This window comes from Myotis myotis, unplaced genomic scaffold, assembly GCF_014108235.1.
Source record: "Myotis myotis isolate mMyoMyo1 unplaced genomic scaffold, mMyoMyo1.p scaffold_m19_p_3, whole genome shotgun sequence".
Lineage (NCBI taxonomy): Eukaryota > Metazoa > Chordata > Mammalia > Chiroptera > Vespertilionidae > Myotis > Myotis myotis.
In genome coordinates, this window is record NW_023416335.1 from 172,427,617 (window position 1) to 172,447,212 (window position 19,596).

Consider the following 19,596-nt stretch of genomic DNA (forward strand, 5'->3'; position numbering starts at 1 on the left):
TTAAACTGGACCGGAGGGCCGGAACAAAAGCATGGATGGAGTGTTTGTGTGAACTAATATAAATTCAAAGTAAACATCATTACATAAAGGGGTACGGTCTCTTTTTTTTTTAGTTTTATTCATTTCAAACGGGCTGGATCCGGCCCGCAGGCCGTAGTTTGCCCACGGCTGCCATAAACTATGCCCCAGACAGAGTTGTCAGTGCTGGTGCCAGGCCAGGCCTTGAGATACGGTCTCACGGCCCTGTCCCAACACACAGGATTTTTTCTCAGAAGGTCCGGAAGTCTCGTTCCAAATTTGGAAGACAAAGAGCTGAAAAATGTATAAACAGGAAAGACTCCCACCATGTTGGACCCCAGAATTTGAGAAGCAATATTTCCTCTGGGCCCGCTAGCGCTAGAGAAATGAAGACTCCAAATTAATTTGGCTTATTGATTAAGGTGTCTTCTGATTTATAATATAACAATGTCCTATGAGCATAGCATCCTGGTTGCCTCATGATGTGCGGGAGTTAAGTGCGATTCAAAGCCAGTACAAGAACTGGGTAAATGCGTGATGTCTACAGCTAGCTAAGCAGGGATGCCGACAACTTGAGAGGCCATGTTTCCCTCAAACCAGAACTTGATTTCAAATGTGAAGAGAAGGCAACAACATTTTAAGAAACACAATGACCCAAGAACCTTATCTTATCCTTTCTTACTCATTACTGCCCTGCAGCTGCCAACTACTTACTCTAAGAATGAGGACGTAAAGAGAAGGCAAAGACAGGAAGCGGTAGTTCCTCTGCCTTTCAGTTCTTCCTGACTCATCTGTAAGCCAAAGGTAGAAAGTGTTAGTAGAATGTAGGTGTACCAAGAAGTGAAATAAAAACAACTGAGTTAGTTTTGTGCAATGTCTTTACGGTTCAGTTGAGAACGGAATTCACAGGTGTGTATGAAGTACACAATAGGGAATTGTATAATTATGATAATTCCGCATATGAATCAAATGCTCTTCTATACGTACTTAAAACTGGCATTGTACAATGTGAAGATGAATGGTAAAATCATGCTAATAGTTCACATTTCTCATTTTTCTTTATGGAAAACGACATTAAATAGCAAATAAGAAAACACCGTGACAAGCTGAACAAGAGAGCTCAGAAGAAAGAAAAAAGCTTTACAGATCAGTATCGTTAACAGCATTTTTTATGTTACTTTTCTAACACGACACTGCATTTTCCTTTTGCGCTGGGCCATGCAAATCATGTGGGGGTGCTATTTTAGATCGATTAGGAGAGGTCTCTCCAAGGAGATAGCACTTAAGCTGACACCTAACAGACCAAGAGGAGCTAGACATGGGGAAATCTGGGGAAAGAACATTCAGGTAGAAGGAATGGCTAGTTCAAAGGTCCTGAGGCAGAAAAGAACTTTCTGTGTTCAAGGAATAGGAAGAAGGGCAGTGTCACCAAAAAATCGTGGTTAAGACTTGGAGTGGCAAAAGATAGATTAGAGGCTGGAGCGGCCAGAGTGTGAAGGGCCTGCAAGTCTGGAAGAATGTATTCTATTTCTGTTAGGTGGCCCTTGGAAGGCTTCAGGCGGGAGAATGGCATAAATGACATGTTTTAAAAAGTCACCGTTACTGCAGTGTAGAGGCAAGAGTGGTTTCAGGGAGATCATCCTGAGTGGTCTATACCTGAAGAATTCTGCACCTTTCCCTGTGGAATTCATCATACTCTTGTCATAAATTCTGTTACTGCAACTACAGATTTTCAAAAATTTCTCCCTCAACTAGACTGAAATCACCTTGTAGACACTGACAGACTTTTTAAAATATATATATATTTTTATTGATTTCAGAAAGAAAGGGAGAGAGAGAGAGAGATCATCAATGATGAGAGAGAATCATTAATCAGCTGCCTCCTACACTGGGGGTTGAGCCTGCAACCAGGCATGTGCCCTGACCGGGAATGCATAGGTCAAGGCTCAACTACTGAGCCACCCTGGCCGGGCTGACACCGACAGTCTTAATCCTCTTCATATCACCACAGTGTGCAGCACTGTCTGCATATGGCAGTTGCTTATGAAATATTAATTGAGTGAATAATTGAAATTGGATTTAAACCCCTCTTGTGGTAAGAGGTTTTCCCTTGGAGTTTCTTTCAATTTCAGATACTTATTAGATGAACCATAAGGAAAAGGATTATAGCAGCTATAAAGGAATCTGAAGTAAATACACAAATAGATAATTCATTTACAAAGTTTGAAATTTGGAAGAAAATTACTGACTCTGTCATCAATGGGAATTTTCATTTTTATACTTCCTTTTCCTGAACCTATGTGTAATGTACTCAAAGACACAGCTGTATTGGTGCCAATGTTTTGGTCAGAAGTTCCAGCCTGATGGCTTGGGACTGAAGTGGGCCCCAGACATATTTTGATTGGTTTGCATGGTATATAAATATGGTGCTGACTTAGTTATTGATGTTTATTAAAAAATCTAAGGAGTTTTCACAAAAAGGTCTGATTTTTCTCTATCTCCTGAGAAGTAACAAACACGTAAGCAAACAAAAGCTTGGCAGCAATGGGCCTGCATCCCAGCAGTCAGAGCTGGGGGTGGCCACCTGCGGAAGGGGCCTGAGTTTTCTGTTCCACTTTGGTCCTCACCCTCCCGCTCCACTCACTAAAGTTACCAGTCAGGTTCCTGGTGGCATTTGTGTTCGTAAGGGCTCCTACTGAGACATTTATGTACTAGTGCTATTTGAAATGAGGTATTTTTTAAAAGAAAGTTCTTAAATTATACAAATCTCTCTTTCATTTTCTTGCTAAATTTGCTCGGCTGTACTTACCTTTGTTGCAGTTTTTATCATTCCAAGAAGCAAGGTGGCCAGTCCAGGTCCACCCTGCTGTCGGACTACCAGGGCAGGAGGAAACGGGCTGGAATTTGTTGATAGATAAATACATAAAGGCAGCCAGAGGGGAACTTTGCTACCAATTTGTTCTACAGAAGGATACTCACCATCACTGCTCTCTCTACTTCCCAGTTATGTTATACGTTAAGACTCAGGGGTATCAAGGTGAAGGGACAGAGAAAGTTTAAACCTACCTATAATTATACATCACGTGGACATTCACTTAAGAAAACACTTCTCCTTTGTCCCCGAGTATGCTGCCGTATCTCTGCTGGGTAGGATATTAGGTGTGCGATTTTCGATTGTAGGTACCAGGCATAGTGCCTTTGTTTGGATGGTGACATCTAATCTGTCCTACTGTTTTGTGTGTCCCCGCATGTTTATGTAGAGAACTGTATGGGCAGTTCACAAAAGATACTACTACAGGGCCGTTTCCCCAGAGCTATCCAAAGGCATGTGGGAGCACAATAGTCAAAAGCAGAACCCACAATGGGTCAATGTGGATAGAACCCTGGGTTTGGGAGGAGCTTTCGAAGGCCAGAGGGAAAGTCAGTTTGGAAGGATTTGCTACGCAGCAGGTCTCGGTGGATATTCAGTTCTGGGAACACTTGGCAGTACCAGGGTGCAGTTCACTCACCAGGGCGCAAGTGATTGAACAGAAACGCAGTCAGTCTCAAGAGCCCATCATTCCCACATCCCACCACGGCTGGCACCTGGGCGCTGCGGCACAGGCCAGCTGCCCAGAGACAGTGGCCAACGCGGGAGCCAGTTTAGCCCGAGTGACCGATTCCCGGGAGGGAGGGCATTCGGCGGGGGGCGGGGGAGGGAGTCAAAGTCCAGGCCGGAGAGGGGACGATAAGGCTAAGGGTGGAAACAAAGCCGAACGAACAGCCGCGCGGATGGCTGATTCCCCGCGTTCCGTTGGCGAACAAGCTTTGCTTTTAGCAAAGACTCGGGCCACGGGGCCAGCGCCGCTGCTGCGTTGTCCCCGCAGAGCCTGGAAGGGCGCGCAGGCTGGTGGCCCCGGGGCGCGGGCAGCGGCGGCCGGGCACCCTCCCCCGCGCCTCCGGCCCAGCAGCGCCAGGCAGTGCCAGCCGAGGGCCGGGGGCGGGCGCCGAGGGGCCGGCCGCCGCTGACGCCGTGCGGGCCACCAGCCCCGATCGCCCGGGCGGCGGGAGGGCGCCGGGCCCCCGCAGGCCGCGTCCGCGCGGGGGGCAGGGCGCGCGCACACCGCCGTCTGGAGGCCGCGGGCGGCCTGCAGGCTCCGCCGCCGCGCTCGCCATTCAAGCGCGCCGTGTCCCCGCCCCAGATCCCGGGGGGTGAGCGGGGGAGGGGGCGGGCGCCCGGCCGCTGAATCACCTCCCCTCCGCGCCCGCCCCAGCGCCGCCGCCACCTTTCCATTCAGTCGCCAACATGGCTGGAGCGCGGCGGAGGTGAGCCGGCCGCCCTGCCGCTCCAGCCCCTGCGCCCAGCGCCCCAGCGCCTCGGGCAGCGCCTCCGCTCCGCGGTGCCGAGGCCCCGGGGCCCGGCTGTCGCCCGCCGCCAGCATGTGGGGCGCCCCGGACGAGAGCTCGGTGCGGGTGGCTGTCAGGTGAGGACGGACGCGGCGGCGGCGGGAGGGCTGCGGGCTGCGGGCGCGGCCGGGACCTGCTGGGGTTGAGGGGACCTGAGGGGCGCCCCGGAGGGGGAAACTGAGGCAGCGGGTCCCCGCCGGCTTGGCACGCACGGCCGGACGCTGGCGGGGAGACCCCGGCGGTCCCCACGCCGTCGGCGTTTGCAGGTGGCGGGCGGCTGCGCGGCGCCAGGTCCCCGGGGGCGCTGACTCCGCCGGGTCTCGCACCCGCCCGGGGCGATCGATGGCCCGTGGGGCTTTGCCTGCAGGAGCACCCTCTCTGCTGGGCTGGGTGCTTTTAAAAAATTTATTTCGAGAGCGTCTGTCATACGTGTCCATGCAACCCTGGCCTCCTGAGGCAGGAGACAAAGCATCAGACTGACAGCGTTTCCACCAGCAGCTTGGGGATGTCTCTGCAAATGGGAGCCGCCTTAAGCATCACTGCGAAGTGGATAATGGCACAAGCGTGTGCGTGTAGGAGACACATCTGGCCTCTAATGCATTGGAATGGGAATTATTTTTAAGATAAAAATCACCAGGGGTGTGTGGGGGGGAGGGGTAGGTCCGCAGAAGGAAGGAAACCCTTCAGCAAGTGGAAGGGTTTAACATGCATCCCAAGGTTGAGCAGGGTGGATGCAGAATGACATTAGACATGCCTGGGTGCGAGTTTGGAAACACGGGACGCCTCAGAGCTGCATTTTGGTCAATGACAGACACACGAGTGTTGAATGTAATTTAGACCGTTTTGATACGTGTCAAGAAGCAGAGCCCTGACAGTTGCTCATGGAAAATTGCAACATCATCCCTGAAATATTAATGAAGCATTCATGGTGGAGTAAGTGCGTTGCTTACACAGCTCGGATAGACTGCTACTGTGAATCCACTTCTCTTTATGGGTACTTTCAGGATTATAAAAATAACCTGTTTTCCGAGAAATTATACTTTAAAAGCCTCCCCTCTTGTGGTCTTTCTGGAAAGCCATTTTGCAAACTCTGTCATGTCTGCATTTCTAAGTTATTTTAGTGACAAATCTTGGTTAGGCATAGAAATGGTAGTTTTATATATACTTTGTATCTTTAAGCAACTTAAAGACTAAAATGAATTTTAAAGATCTTTTTACACGCCCTTTACAAGACCAGGAAATGACCACCCATGGAAGTGACAGTTTTATGACTTAGAATCGCCTGTTATAAAGCTTTTGAAGCTTGAATTTGGCCTTCGTGGTTATTCTACACCTACTTATCCACTTGTTGGATTAGTTTGTTTCTCCTATTCACTGCTACTATGTCTCTTTTGGTCTTTTAATACTTACTGGTGATGGTGCCCTGGCAGAGGAGGGGAAAGGGGAAAGACAGGGAAAGATAATTTTGTTAGTTAGCTGATCTGGTCAAGCAACATGACGAAGGAGCGTAAAATAAGTAATGGAAACATAAAATTTGGCTGGGAGAGAAGCCATTGTTACAGATTTAAGATTTTTATCTGTGAATTCTCTAGAACCCTCATAGGGCCATGTATTGGCCATCCTATTAAATCGGATGCTGCTTTGCAGTGGAGGTGAGCAGAGCCATGGGTCTCCCTAAAGTGGTTTTGACATGCATAATAGCATTTTGCAAGTGAATAAACATGGTTCTGATTGTTGGTAAAGGCTTTATAAAACATTAGCAATTTCGTAAGCCACATTGTGAAGATTTGTGGGTTTTTTTCTTCATTAAATACATTGAATAGATCCACTCTCTAAACTTATTTTGCATAGAATCGAAATAGCTTATATAGCACTTTGGTATTAATAAAGCGCTTGGCCATATATTTTTATTTACAACAAATATTTATTCAGCATATATTCCCATCTCTATTATCCAGACTTCTGAGCTAAAAATAGCAATAATTGTTGGACACATTCCATGTTCTAGGATCAGTGCTGTGTGTTCCGATGTTTTATATCCTGTGAAATCTCATTTATTCCTCATAATAATCTTTGACTTAGGTCCAGACCTGTTATTATTATAGCCATTTTACAGATGAGACGCAGGAAGATTAAGTAACCTGAGAGCAAGTGGCAGAACAAGAGTTCCAACCCAGACAGCTTGACTCTATCTGGCCCGAATGGTTAACCATTAAGCCTACAGAGGTGAGAGGCAAAGACATGCTTTGCAAAGCTTTACTTAGCATAAGGTCAGTTGCCTCTTCCTGGTTCTGTACTAGTTCAACTACAAATGAATGGCTCTCACAGGTTATGCATACCTAGATGCTGCTAGAAAAGATAGAGATCAGAAAGAGAGGACCTGAACTTAAGGCTAAAATATTTCTTCCAAGTCTTTAATCTTTCCAGTGTCCTCCTAGCCTACCTCCGGTTTGTGATAAGCTTCACCAGCAGGGTAAGTAAATCAACAAATGGACCCACACCAGCAGGGCATTTAACCTGCTTTCTCCCTTCAATGTATAATGTAATAACAGGTAATAAATAGAGTTGACTCTACCTGTGTAAGTAAACAAGAATGTCCTAGAGATTCTTGTGTTTTATTAGATGGAGAGACTTACCAGTATGCCAAAGCGAATGACTCTATTTTAGGTTTCTCAAAATAAGCGCATGGGTCATATAAAGCTTTGGGGAACAGAAGGTGAACAGAGTGTTTCTCATTTAGGGAGAACATTTTAAATTCAATATCTGAAAATGCCTTTTGACAGAGTATGTCCGAGGTGTTCTGCAAGGTACCTTTCATTGTGGTAGATGTGGATTCAGGTGACAGCTGGCACCTCATGTTGCTGATGAGCCCTTGAAGTATGATTAATGCTACTGAGGAACTAAATTCTAAAGGATTCTAAAAGTTGGTCCTTGATTTAGTTTTTGGAAATATTTTATGTATGCTTGGAACAACTTGGTATGTGGATCTACTTTTTGACTGTCAAGTTGATGAAATCTAAAAACTGATATAGTATTTCTGATGAATAGTTAGTGTGCTAATTGACATGTATGTAAGTGTAATATATGCATTGGATTGCAAAGACTTATGAAAAAGTATGAAAAGAATGTAAATATATCAATAATCTTTGTATTGATTACATATTAGAATGATAATATTTTAATATATGGAGTTAAATAAAATATTACTAAGGCCGACTGGTGTTGCTCAGTTGGTTGAGCGTCAGCCCATGAACCAGGAGGTCATGCATGGGTAGGGCACATGCCAGGATTTTGGGCTTGATCCCCAGTAGGGGGCATGCAGGAGGCAGCTGATTGATGTTTCTCTCTCATAGATGTTTCTATCTTTCTGTCCCTCTCCCTTCCTCTCTCTAAACTCAATAAAATATATTTTGAAAAATATTGTTAAAATTAATTTCATCTTTTATTTTCCTTTTTAAAAATGTGGCCACCAGAAATTTTAAAATCAAATGTAGTGTTGTTCACATTATACTTCTATTGGATAGTGCTGCTCTCTAATTTAAACAAGGTGTATAAATATAGAATAAAACTTCAAGCCATCCTGTCATAGACTAAGATCAAGAAAACGCCAAAATATTAGGCGCCTGTTTTTAGAGTGGATACACACACACACACACACACACACACACACAGGATTTGATTTATTAGCAACATTTTTTTCCTCCCAGTGCAGAAAAGTTAGTGTAGAAAGTTACTAACTATGGGCTCCATACGGTAGCTGATTCTAAATCTAAGATATCATGAGATGGCATGTCCTTGTCCTTTCCCTGTTGTAATGCTAACATAACATTTGAAACTTTTTTCCTTTACAAGAACTTTAGCTCGCAAAAGATATCAAGAGCTGAATGAAAATGGAGACACAGAACCATCCTGTTTTCACATCATTGTTAATAGACAATATGTCAGTGGTTTTCAACTAGTGTGCTGCAAGAATTGTTAAAACATGCAATTCCTATTTAGTCAGGGGCACTGACCTCTTTTCCCTTAGATTGTCAAATTAAAAAATGACAACAGCCAACACAAGCCATCCAATGTGAATGAATAAAAATTATACCTGTTTTTTTTTTTTTTTTTTGGTCAGATTGGCAAAACATATATTTTTTTGTTGTGCTGCAGAATTGTAGTAATCACTACATGTGCCACGAGATGAAAAAGGTTGAAAATCATTGGCCTGTGTGGATTTGAGCTAAAATTTCTTTGCTTGGCTTTGGCAGAGAACAGTACATACCCTTGGCAGTGAGTTTGGATGTTGTCTAATTTACTGTGTTTCACCTTACTGGAGCACTTTTTAAGAAGTAGCATTGCTCAGCAGGCTTGAGGGCTCATTGGACAGTCAAAGCTTTGTTACTAGGCCTGTCACTGGCACTGATTTGCAAAGTGAACTCCCTGAACTCTTCTCTTTCCTCATGCTGAGGTGGCCATGTAATGGCATTAAGGGTTGCACAAACTTTCCATATTCAGTCTATTAAATATGTGATTTTTGTTGTTGTTAATCATACTGTTGACACAAATGGTGCCTCCCTATTGACAGGAAGGCACTATTTTACCATTTCAATCTTGACTTTTCCAACAATATGTTTGCTCTGGGTGCTGTGGTTATTAATAGGAAACATTTAGGCTTTTGTGGTCTCTTTCATCCTGGTTATAATATAAATGTGTTATATTTTATTTAATCTACATAAAGACCCTATGAGGTAGGCTGGACAGATGAATAAAATATTATACAAATGAATAAAATGAGTCTCAGGCACACTGGCAACCCCTTCAAGATTTCTCAGCCACTGTGTACGAGAACTGGCACTCAAACTCAGGTTTCTGATATCTATTTCTGTATTTCTAAACATATTTCCACATGTTTTCGAGACATTTCACATACTAATTTCAATGTAATAAAGATCTTTCAAGCTGACACACGAATATACATCTGGGGAAAATTATCTGAAACAATTTAACGCTTAGAAAATGTGGAGGTAGCTAAGCAAGGCTCTCAGAAATATTTACTTTATAGAAATAGATGGTTATCTGGTGTTTGGTCATTTGTTTATTCCTTCCTTAATGCAACAAATATTTATAAAGTGCCTACTATGTGTTGGATGTTGGATGCTTTCCTACCACTGAGGATACACACATGTTACAGCATGATGCCTGCCTGATGGAGCTTAGCCCTAGCAATATGAAGCTTTTCCAATGCACAGATTATGTTGGAACTAACAAAATATAGTCAGTAGCACCAACTAGACATGAACAACAATTGTTACAGTTTAGTTTTTATTTCTCCCTTATTTTTTCAATAGCATATATTAGTTCATACGTTTCTCAAGAACAGTGCGTTAAGAATGAAAGGGTGTCCTGCTTCCAAACATCCTATCTAATAAAAGAGAAACATGGTAATTGGCATACGACCGCTACCCTTCCCATTGGCTAATCAGGGCGATATGCAAATTAACTGTCAGCCAAGATGGCGGCTGGCAGCCAGGCAGCTTGAAACTAACATGAGACTTGCTTGCTTCAGTGACGGAGGACTCCAACATTCCCCGCCTGCTTTGCAGGCCTCTGAGCCTGCAGTTTGAAACATTTTAACAAATATAGAAGCTAAAAAAAACCCCCAGAAACCAGCTTTCAGCGAGCTGGGATCTCAGAGCTGGAGTTATACATTGTTTCGAACCGAAACAAACCAGATACCTACTTTCAGCAGCAGAGGCCTCAGAGCTGGAGCCTCAGAGCTAAAGCTGGCCCAGAATTAAAAAAAGAAAAAGAAAAAAAGGAGAGGTTGGGAGCTTCCGTCACCCACCAGCCTGAAAACAGCCCTCAGCCCCTCACCCAGACTGGCCAAGCACCCCAGTGGGGACCCCCACACTGAAGGGTGTGTGACCAGCTGCAAATAGCCATCATCCCTTCACCCAGGCTGGCCAGGCACTGCTGTGGGGACCCCCACCCTGATCCAGGACACCCTTCAGGGCAAAACAGCCGGCCCCAACCCATGCACCAGGCCTCTATCCTATATAGTAAAAGGGTAATATGCCTCCCAGCACCGGGATCAGCAGAGCCGCGAGGCCTCCCGGCACTGGGATCAGAGTGACAGGGGGCAGCGCCCAAACCCCCTGATTGCCCTGCAGCTCTGTGTGTGACTGGGGGCGGGGCCACAACCTCCCTATCCGCCCTGCTCTGTTCGTGACAGGGGAAGGCACCCCAACCTCCTGATCAGCCCTGCTCTGTGCCTGATACGGGGGAGCTCCCCAACCTCTGATCGCCCTGCGGCTCTGTGTGTGACAGGGTGCGGTGCCCCAACCCGTCCCCCCGCCACGGGCCCTGCTCTGTGTGTGACGGGGTAGAGCCATAACCTTCCCATCAGCCCTGCCCTGAGTGTAAGAGTGGCAGCGCCCCAACCCCCTGATCTGCCCTGCTCTGTGTGTGACGGGGCGGTGCCCGAACTCCCCTATCGGTCCTACTCTCTGAGTGACAGGGGGGAGCTCCTCAACCCCCTGATGGGCCCTGCTCTGTGAGTGACAGGGGGCAGTGCCCCAACCCCCGGATTGGCCCTGCTCTGTGCATGACGGGGTGGCGCCGCAACCTCCCCATCAACCCTGCCTTGAGTGTGACAGGGGGTGGTGCCCCAACCCCCCAATCGGCCCTACCCTGAGCGTGACTGAGGGTGGCACCGCAACCTCCCGATCCGCCCTGCTCTGTGCATGACAGGGGGCGGCGCCCAACTCCCCAATCGGCCCTGCTCTGAGCCCGACCAGGGGCTGCACCTAGGGATTGGGCCTGCCCTCTGCCACCCGGGAGCAGGCCTAAGCCAGCAGGTCGTTATCTCCCAAGGGGTCCCAGACTGCGAGAGGGCACAGGCCAGGCTGAGGGACCCCCCCTTCCCCCCGCATGCACAAATTTTTGTGCGCCGGGCCTCTAGTATTTCACGTAAAAATTGAACTCCAAAGCTTATGCATTAGAAGGATTTTATTTATATCATGTCCCACTTGATATAACATACATGCCCTACTTGTATTTATTTATTTTTGGATCAGGAAGTAAGGAAAGAGAGGAGTAAAAACTAGCGGATGGTGTGAGCTGAAAAACAATGAAATTATTTTATTTACCAAGTGAGTTGATACATTTTCTTCAGGTGTATTAAGTTTGTGGAGTATGATAGACCTGTTTGTTTTGAACTCCTAAGAAGTTCAGATTTCATGTCTAATTATCACTACCCCTTGAGCTCTTACCTCTTTCCTGTTAATTGGTTAATATTTTGATGCATGATTATGGGGTAGTGAATGATGCACTAGAAATTCCGGTTTAGTGAAGCCATGAAAGCAGAAATTATCTTGGCAGTTAATTCCATAATCTTCCCAATCTTCCAATTCATGTCAATTTCTCCTCAAAGAAGGGGACTTGGAATTTTCATTATTATGGATGTTTTCCCCCAAGACAAGTTATAACTCACCTGTGAGACTCCGACTTATAAATGGTTGTTTTCTGTCAACATTAGACATGACCTTTATCTGAGTTTTAGATCAGGAAGAAAAAACACAACAATGAAAATGCCTGCCAAATAATAGAAAGTATTTGTATGCAGTATATCATTAGAATAATGTAACGCAAAATAAAACAAATGTTTGCTATTTTCAGTGCTTGTCTCTGGGAAGCGGGTTTGTGAATTCTTTGTTTCAACATGGTTTCCCAGTGGATTAACTATTTAATCTTCTCAGAGTGTTAAAATAGTTTTCCTCTGGCTGAGGCTTTATTTGAAGCAAATGACAGCTAAGCCAAAGGGGCAATTTTCATGATATCTCACAATTATTATGTAGTCTTTCTGAATGTTTAAGAATTATATTTGAGGTTCCTTTGTCCTTCGTTTTTTTGAAATTATTAGCCATTTTATATATAGAACATAATTTCTAGTACTTCTATAATTATTGACAAAATTGATTTTAAAACTTGAAGGGGACCTTGATGGGGCCAGCTGGTTGAAACTTTTTTTTTTTAAAAGACAGTTGAGGCAATAGCGGCCCAGACAAGTTGAGAGAATTGCTTGAGGACCCACAACTAGCAGCTCAAGTCTTCTTTGTGCTGTGGATTTCGCTGGCAGACATCCCAGAAATAAAATAAACTTAAAAAACTGCAGTTTTGCCGAAACCGGTTTGGCTCAGTGGATAGAGCGTCGGCCTGCGGACTGAGAGGTCCCGGGTTCGATTCCGGTCAAGGGCATGTACCTGGGTTGCGGGCACATTCCCAGTGGGAGATGTGCAGGAGGCAGCTGATCGATGTTTCTCTCCCATCGATGTTTCTAACTCTCTATCTCTCTCCCTTTCTCTCTGTAAAAAATCAATAAAATATATTTAAAAAAAAACAAAACAAAACAAAAAAAAAAACTGCAGTTTTAATCCCTTAAGCCCTCCCTATAACAGTTCAATTTGACATTTAGGTGAGTTCTCCCATCTCAGTGCCCATTATTTTGGCTTCTAGAAACTAGACCAGTGATTCTAGTGAGCAGGGCACCCTGGAGTAGCTATCCAACTTTATATTCCTGGTATATTCAAATGTGAAGAAATTGCCAAAACTGAGTAATAAACATAATATAGACCGTTTTCAACATTGGCATGTAACACATGGATACTCTAACAGCAGCTACAGAAGGACAATGTGGGAGCAGTCTAATTTTGAAATAATGATAAATATGTACTGGTAAATAGCAGGCTTTTGTAAATGCTCAACCTGGAATGTGTGGCCTCTCCTCCTCCCCTCACCTCGATTCTTACAACTTTCCCTCTCCTCCTAGAGACTTGAGGATTATACCACATTGCAGCAAAAATGGCAGCCTCACTACAAAGGAGGTGGCTGGAGGGTGGGGTTGAGGTAGAGGTCAAATGGGTGAGGTGAGTTGTATTTATTGGGATCTGGAATTGGAGACTGAGGTAGAAATCTGAGTGGTTTAAAAAGACCCCTTTTGAGTATTACTTTACTAGATAGATGGTTCTAAACTTCTAAATAATATATCAGCCCTTCCCATCCTTATTTTAAAAGGAAGTAAAGAATAAAACACAATTTGACCATAATGGAGACCCATCATCCAAAAAATACCCTAAATCTCACCTCTTCACAAAATCTTTCTAGACTGCTCCCACGCAGGGACATTTCTGCCTTTTGATGGGATTGGTCTTCTTTGTATGATTCTTCTTCCACTCTCTCTAAAATCCCAATGGGAGGGGTACACAGAATGTAGTGATTTTCACTGTTTGGCTTAAAATGTTCCCCAAACTCAGAGAACATTTAATGCTTTTTTGTTGTTGTTGTTCATTTTTTGTAGAAGATGCTAACAGTATTCACAGCATTATTACAATAGAATATTTGAAGGGCATTGGGGTTATTGAATCGAAACAAGCTGATATCTATAAATCTAGTTTGGAATGGAGGTCATTCAGGATTTAATCCCAGGATCATTTAATTTGTGTAACTGTCCTCCATGTGCTTCTTCAGTAAGAGCAAGAAAGAAAAAAAAAAGTCACACTTGGTTGTGGAGAGGTGGGCAGCATGTGCCCAGGGTCAGCTCAAGGTTTATTCGCTACTCTTTGGGTCGCTTAGTGTATAGTAACATTTTAGTTTTTGAAATTATTCTCAACTTTGGGAAGCTGTGTCTGTCCCTTAGGCACGACAATATCAGTTCTCTAAATATGATAAATTATATATTTGTTCAGAGTAGATATTCACATTCTTTGACACAGCTGCACAGTCAGTTTGGAGTTCTAAAGAAGAGACGTTTTCTTTCAGCAAGCAGGAACAAGAAACCTTGGAGAGGGTCAAGCTGTAGTTATTCATTACGATGCGGTATGTTGATCACATGGTGTACTAATGAGGCACAGGGGCATTTCTACCCTGAATTGTATTCTAATTTTATTTACTTTTTTTAGACAAATTTTTTTTTTGTTTATTACATAATTGTTGAATGTCCACTGTGCCCTGGAATCACAGAAGTTGGAGGCATTAAAGCAATTGGAGGTGCATGATTGAATGAACATTGGATGGTTAAAAAACTTTTTTGGTCTGGACTCTTACCAATGATAAACTTTGAGTAGGAGTTATCCACTTAACCTCAGTGGACTTTGGAAAGGATTAAAAGAAATAACCACGTGAAAGCATTTGGAAAACAGTTTTTACACAAACATAGGCAGTAATATTATTAGAGATGAGTTTGAGATAATCAGGAATGGGCATGTTGGCTATATTCCAAACTCTAGCAATTGGATTAGTCATTCTCTAATATGTAACCCATAACTTGAATTTGCAAAGTGCTTGTAGCTGTTTGTATTTTTTGTTTTTGAGTGTCTATTACTTGCATCACTATGAATGAAACAAAAATGTGTATAAATACTTTAAAAAAAACACCTTACCTTTTCTAGTCTCCTCTGCTTTTTTCCCCCCAATATGTAAATCACATGCCTTGTTGCTCTATCTTACCAAATTCCTTTGTTTATAATTTAGTAAAATCCACTATTTTTATTCCTACCTTTCTCTTTCCACAAAGACTTTCAGTTGTTATGGTTTTTAGTGTTTAGTAAAGTTACTACCTTATACTTTGTGAGATTAACAATAGGATTGAGTTATATATCCCACTAGTGGCTTAACCTGTTGTAAGAGGAAGGTGATTAAATTGGTTAATAAAAATGTGAATTTTCCTTCTGAATTGGCTTGCACCAGATTTTTGAAAATGTTGCTAATGCTTTCCTTGCTTCCTCTCATCAAGTGTGGCAATAATACACTAAACCAGGCTATAGATTAAAGAGAGCTGCAAGGAGTAAACTGAGTAAAAATACTAGAAATAATAGTAACATTGGATTGAAAAATAAATTTACATTTTTTATAAAGACTTTTCTTTTCTTTTTTTTTTAATATATTTTATTGATTTTTTACAGAGAGGAAGGGAGAGAGATAGAGAGTTAGAAACATCGATGAGAGAGAAACATCGATCAGCTGCCTCCTGCACATCTCCCACTGGGGATATGCCCGCAACCCAGATACATGCCCTTGACCGGAATCAAACCTGGGACCTTTCAGTCCACAGGCTGACGCTCTATCCACTGAGCCAAACCGGTTTCGGCATATAAAGACTGTTTTCTAGCACCTGGAGCTAATGGGGCAATGTGCCTGTAGTATTCATTGGTGGCGCTAAGGGAAGACTTAGCTGAAAGCATTTTAAAAGAAGATTGATACTTAGAAGCAGGAAATAGATCTTTCAAGCCTGATTTCAAAGTCAGCTTTTAATTTCATTTTATTTTTATTTGATATATTTTCTACTATTGAAATAGTGTAATCAGATTAGTAAAAGTACCCAGGAAAAGATGAGAAAAATATCATAGTTCATCACCATGATATAATTACTATATATCTGTTTTAATGCATATCTACATTTTTAAAATTGTTATAATCTGGATACACTTTTATAGCCTGATATTTACAGTTTAGAGCAAGCATATCAAACTCGTAGCCAGCGGACCGCATGCTGCATGCAGCCCATCAGATGTGAGTTTGACATGCTTGCTTTAGAGTATAGTGTATGAACTTTTCTATGTCTTTATATTAAAGAAGGGAATTTTTGAATAACATGTTAAATATACATTATCTGCTTTACTTGAATAATTCAATTCAATATATATTAACTTCCATATATCAAACGAATTTAATCGACAAGCCTTTATTGTCTAATAAGGACATTAATTTCATTTTTCTAAGATTTGTGCTGTGTCCTATGATTCTTGGTAATGTTTTCATTTCCACTGATGAGCGCAGACTCTACAAATGACTATTTCCTGGAATTAAAGTCTCTAAATAAGAGCTTTTTTGCTTTCAGCAAGCTGGAACAAGAAACCTTGGGAAAGAGTCAAGCGTAGTTATTCATTATGATGTGGTGTATATTGATCAGAAGGGGGAGGAGAGTGCCATTCACCAGAATATATGATTAAATGTTTCAGCATCTTCAGTACCATAACATTAAGCTAGATATATAGCAAGATATAATGTGTTAAGAGAATACACACATTTGCTCAGCACATTAGTCTTAAGCTACTGATGGTAAACCAAACACAGGTTCATAACCATGCCACGTTCCTTGAAAATCAGTGCATTTCTGCCCTAACCGGTTTGGCTCAGTGGATAGAGCATCAGCCTGAGGACTCAAGCGTCCCAGGTTCGATTCCGATCAAGGGCATGTACCTTGGTTGTGGGCACATCCCCAGTAGGGAGTGTGCAGGAGGCAGCTGATCGATGTTTCTCTCTCATCGATGTTTCTAACTCTCTATCCCTCTCCCTTCCACTCTATAAAAAAATCAATAAAATATATTTAAAAAAAAAAAGAAAATCAGTCCATTTCTAAGACATTTATTTGTGTTCACCTCAGTTCAACACAAAATATTTTTGTTTGAGCGGCCTATTGGCCACCCAGTCTGCGTCTGTTCTGTCCTAAAATGGAAGTTGTCAACTGCTGATTGATTAAACATGAGAGTACAGATTTCATTCCTCATTATTTGACCTCCCATTTAAGGTTCCTAAATCCAAATGTGACATCTGTGACATTTTCAGGTCTCCATTTAGGCACTACAAATGATGCTTTTGAATTTTAGTTGGCCAACTTGGCCTTAAATTGACAACACATTCTTTCTGTCCTTGATTATGTTCTTATCTGTTTTGTTTCGTAAGTGTAACTGGACCTTGTGTTACCCTTGTAGCAGATTTGGTTCTTGTTTTTGAGTATAGGGTTTCTTTAGTTATCTTTGATTCTGAATTTTGTAATTAACTTGGTATCACTCGACATAACTTTTCATTTCTCTTGTTCAAGTGTTCTATGACTGCAGTTCTCAACATAGAATAACCCAGACTTGATGATTTCACAAATCTAAATTTGAGCATGTTTTGACATCAATTGTGTGGTCTCATTTTATATATTTCAATGTTAGGATTCTACCTTATTCTATTTTAAAATAGGCATAAAGAGATTATATGGTATTGAGTGCTGTGGGTATTGGTGATTTTTAAGTCCAGTGATTTCAGTGTGATGCTTAATAATAAAGCCAAGATTATGAGTTTGATCCCTGGATGGACTTGGTAGCTTTGCTGCTGTTTTAATGTAACCTTTGCAATCACAACACATACTGTTGTTTGAAGCAGCGACTGGATATTAGTAAGGATGAATCAATACAAATCAGTCAACACTGGTGTAAACATCTCCAACCATGTTTTAGAATTCTCATTCCCTTTATTAGATCATTATGCATGAAAATACTTTTAAACTCAAAGTTTACAGGGGGCTCAACTAGAGAAAAAGATACCTACCTCAGATGTTTGTTGTGAAATTAAGTAAGATAATGTACATAAACCCTTATCATAGTACTAGCATTAGTAAATGTTTTATAGTTGCGTCCAGCCAGTGTGGCTCAGTGGATTGAGCATCGTCCCATGCACCAAGAGGTTTGATTCCTGGTCAGGGCATATGCCCGGGTTGTGGGCTCCATCTCCAGTAGGGGGTGTGCAGGAGGCAGCGGATCTATGTTTCTCTATCATTGATGTTTCTATCTTCTCTCCCTCTCCCTTCCTCTCTCTATAAAAAATCAATAAAAACACATTAAAAAAAAAGAATAGTTGCTACTGAGGGGCAGGAGGAGGTAAAGAGGGCAGAGGGGGAACAGATGGTGATGGAAGGAGACGTGACTTGGGGTGGTCAACACAAAATACAATATATGGATGATGTATTATAGAATTGTAGACCTGAAACCTACATAATTTCATTAACCAGCGTCACCCCAATCCATTCAATTAAAAAATAAGAAAAAAGAAAAGTTGCTGCTTTCATTTTGTTATCATTACTAGAGGCCCAATGCATGAAATCGTGCACAGGTGGGGTCCAGCCAGCCAGACCCCAATTGGCAGATCAGGGCCAGGCCAGCTGAGGGAAAGGGCTGTGGGTGATTGGCTGGTGGGCCCCACCCCTGATTGGGGTGGGGGGGCTGATTGTGGGCGGGGCAGGCTGTGGGGAGGGGCTGTGGGTAGTGTGCCAGCCAGCCTTGCCCCCAGATGGGGCTGGGGGGCCATGGGAGGTTTGCCAGCCAGCCCCACCCCCAATTGGTGTGTGTGGGGGCAGATAGGGGGCGGAGCTGGCTGGGGGGAAGGGCCGCAGATGGTTGGCCAGCTGGCCCCGCCCCCTATTGGGGTAGAGAGAGTGATCAAAGGCAGGGCCAGCTGCAGGGAGGGGCTGTGGTCCAATGGGGTGGTGGGGGCCCATTGTGGGTGTAGCCAGAGGCCAACCTCCCTCGGCCCCTCCCTCTGGCCAGCCCCTCCCCCTGTTGAGATAGGCTGCGAAATTGGGAGCAGGCCACACCCACAATTGGGCCAGTTCACTAGCTGCAGTGTGTGTCATAGCGACCGATCATTCCGGTGGTTTGGCATTCCAGTAGCTGGCTTTTTTTATATATAGAAGATTTTTGTCTGTTTCCTACCTCTGAGTTCCTGGGTCAATCCTAAATAAAGTCACTAGTAAATCAGAACACTGTTGTTTGCCTTGCCAGCCCATTAGTCTGAAATTTGTTTTGCTGCTTCAAACTTACATGCATATGCTTTTAGGATCACAGCTTTTCCTGTCACTTCCTATCACTTGCCTTCTGTCTTGGTTTCCTGATATATATCCCCACCATCTTGAATACAAATCCACTTGCTTAAGTGAAATTATTGGAAGTCCCTTTTCTGTGGAGGAGGAAACTTATCCCCTTATTTTTCCAACTGGGATCTCCTTCAACTCATATGGGCCACTCAGAACTGGAAGCTGCCCGGCTGGTGTGGTTCAGTGGTTGAGCATTGACCTGTGAACCAATCGTAGGTGTGGCCTGCTCCCAATTGTCCCCCCCCCCCACCTCAACAGGGGGAGGGGCTGGCCAGGGAAAGGGGCCGAGGGAGGTTGGCCTCGGGCTAGAGCTAGCTAGACCCACAATGGGCCCCCACCACCCCGATTGGCCCACAGCCCCTCCCAGCAATGATTCAATTCTTGATCAGGGCACATGCCTAGGTTTCGGGCTCCATCCCTAGTGCGGGGTGTGTAGGAGGCAGGCGATCAATGATTCTTGAATCCTTATCACTGATGTTTCTATTTCTCTCTCCCTCCCTCTATGAAATCCATAA

General features: G+C 43.6%; 1 protein-coding gene across 18 annotated transcripts in view; it reads left to right on the forward strand.

Moving 5' to 3' along the window:
* Positions 1-4,269: 4,269 nt before the first annotated feature.
* Positions 4,270-19,596, forward strand: part of KIF21A (kinesin family member 21A) — a 146,192-nt gene continuing 130,865 nt past the window's right edge. For 17 of the 18 annotated variants that reach the window (XM_036301519.1, XM_036301521.1, XM_036301524.1 and 14 more), the window contains exon 1: positions 4,270-4,481. In XM_036301519.1, the coding sequence (XP_036157412.1) occupies positions 4,438-4,481 (44 nt within the window). In that variant the 5' untranslated portion in view covers positions 4,270-4,437. The remainder of the gene's footprint in view (positions 4,482-19,596) is intronic. The other variant, XM_036301530.1, reaches the window with a different exon arrangement.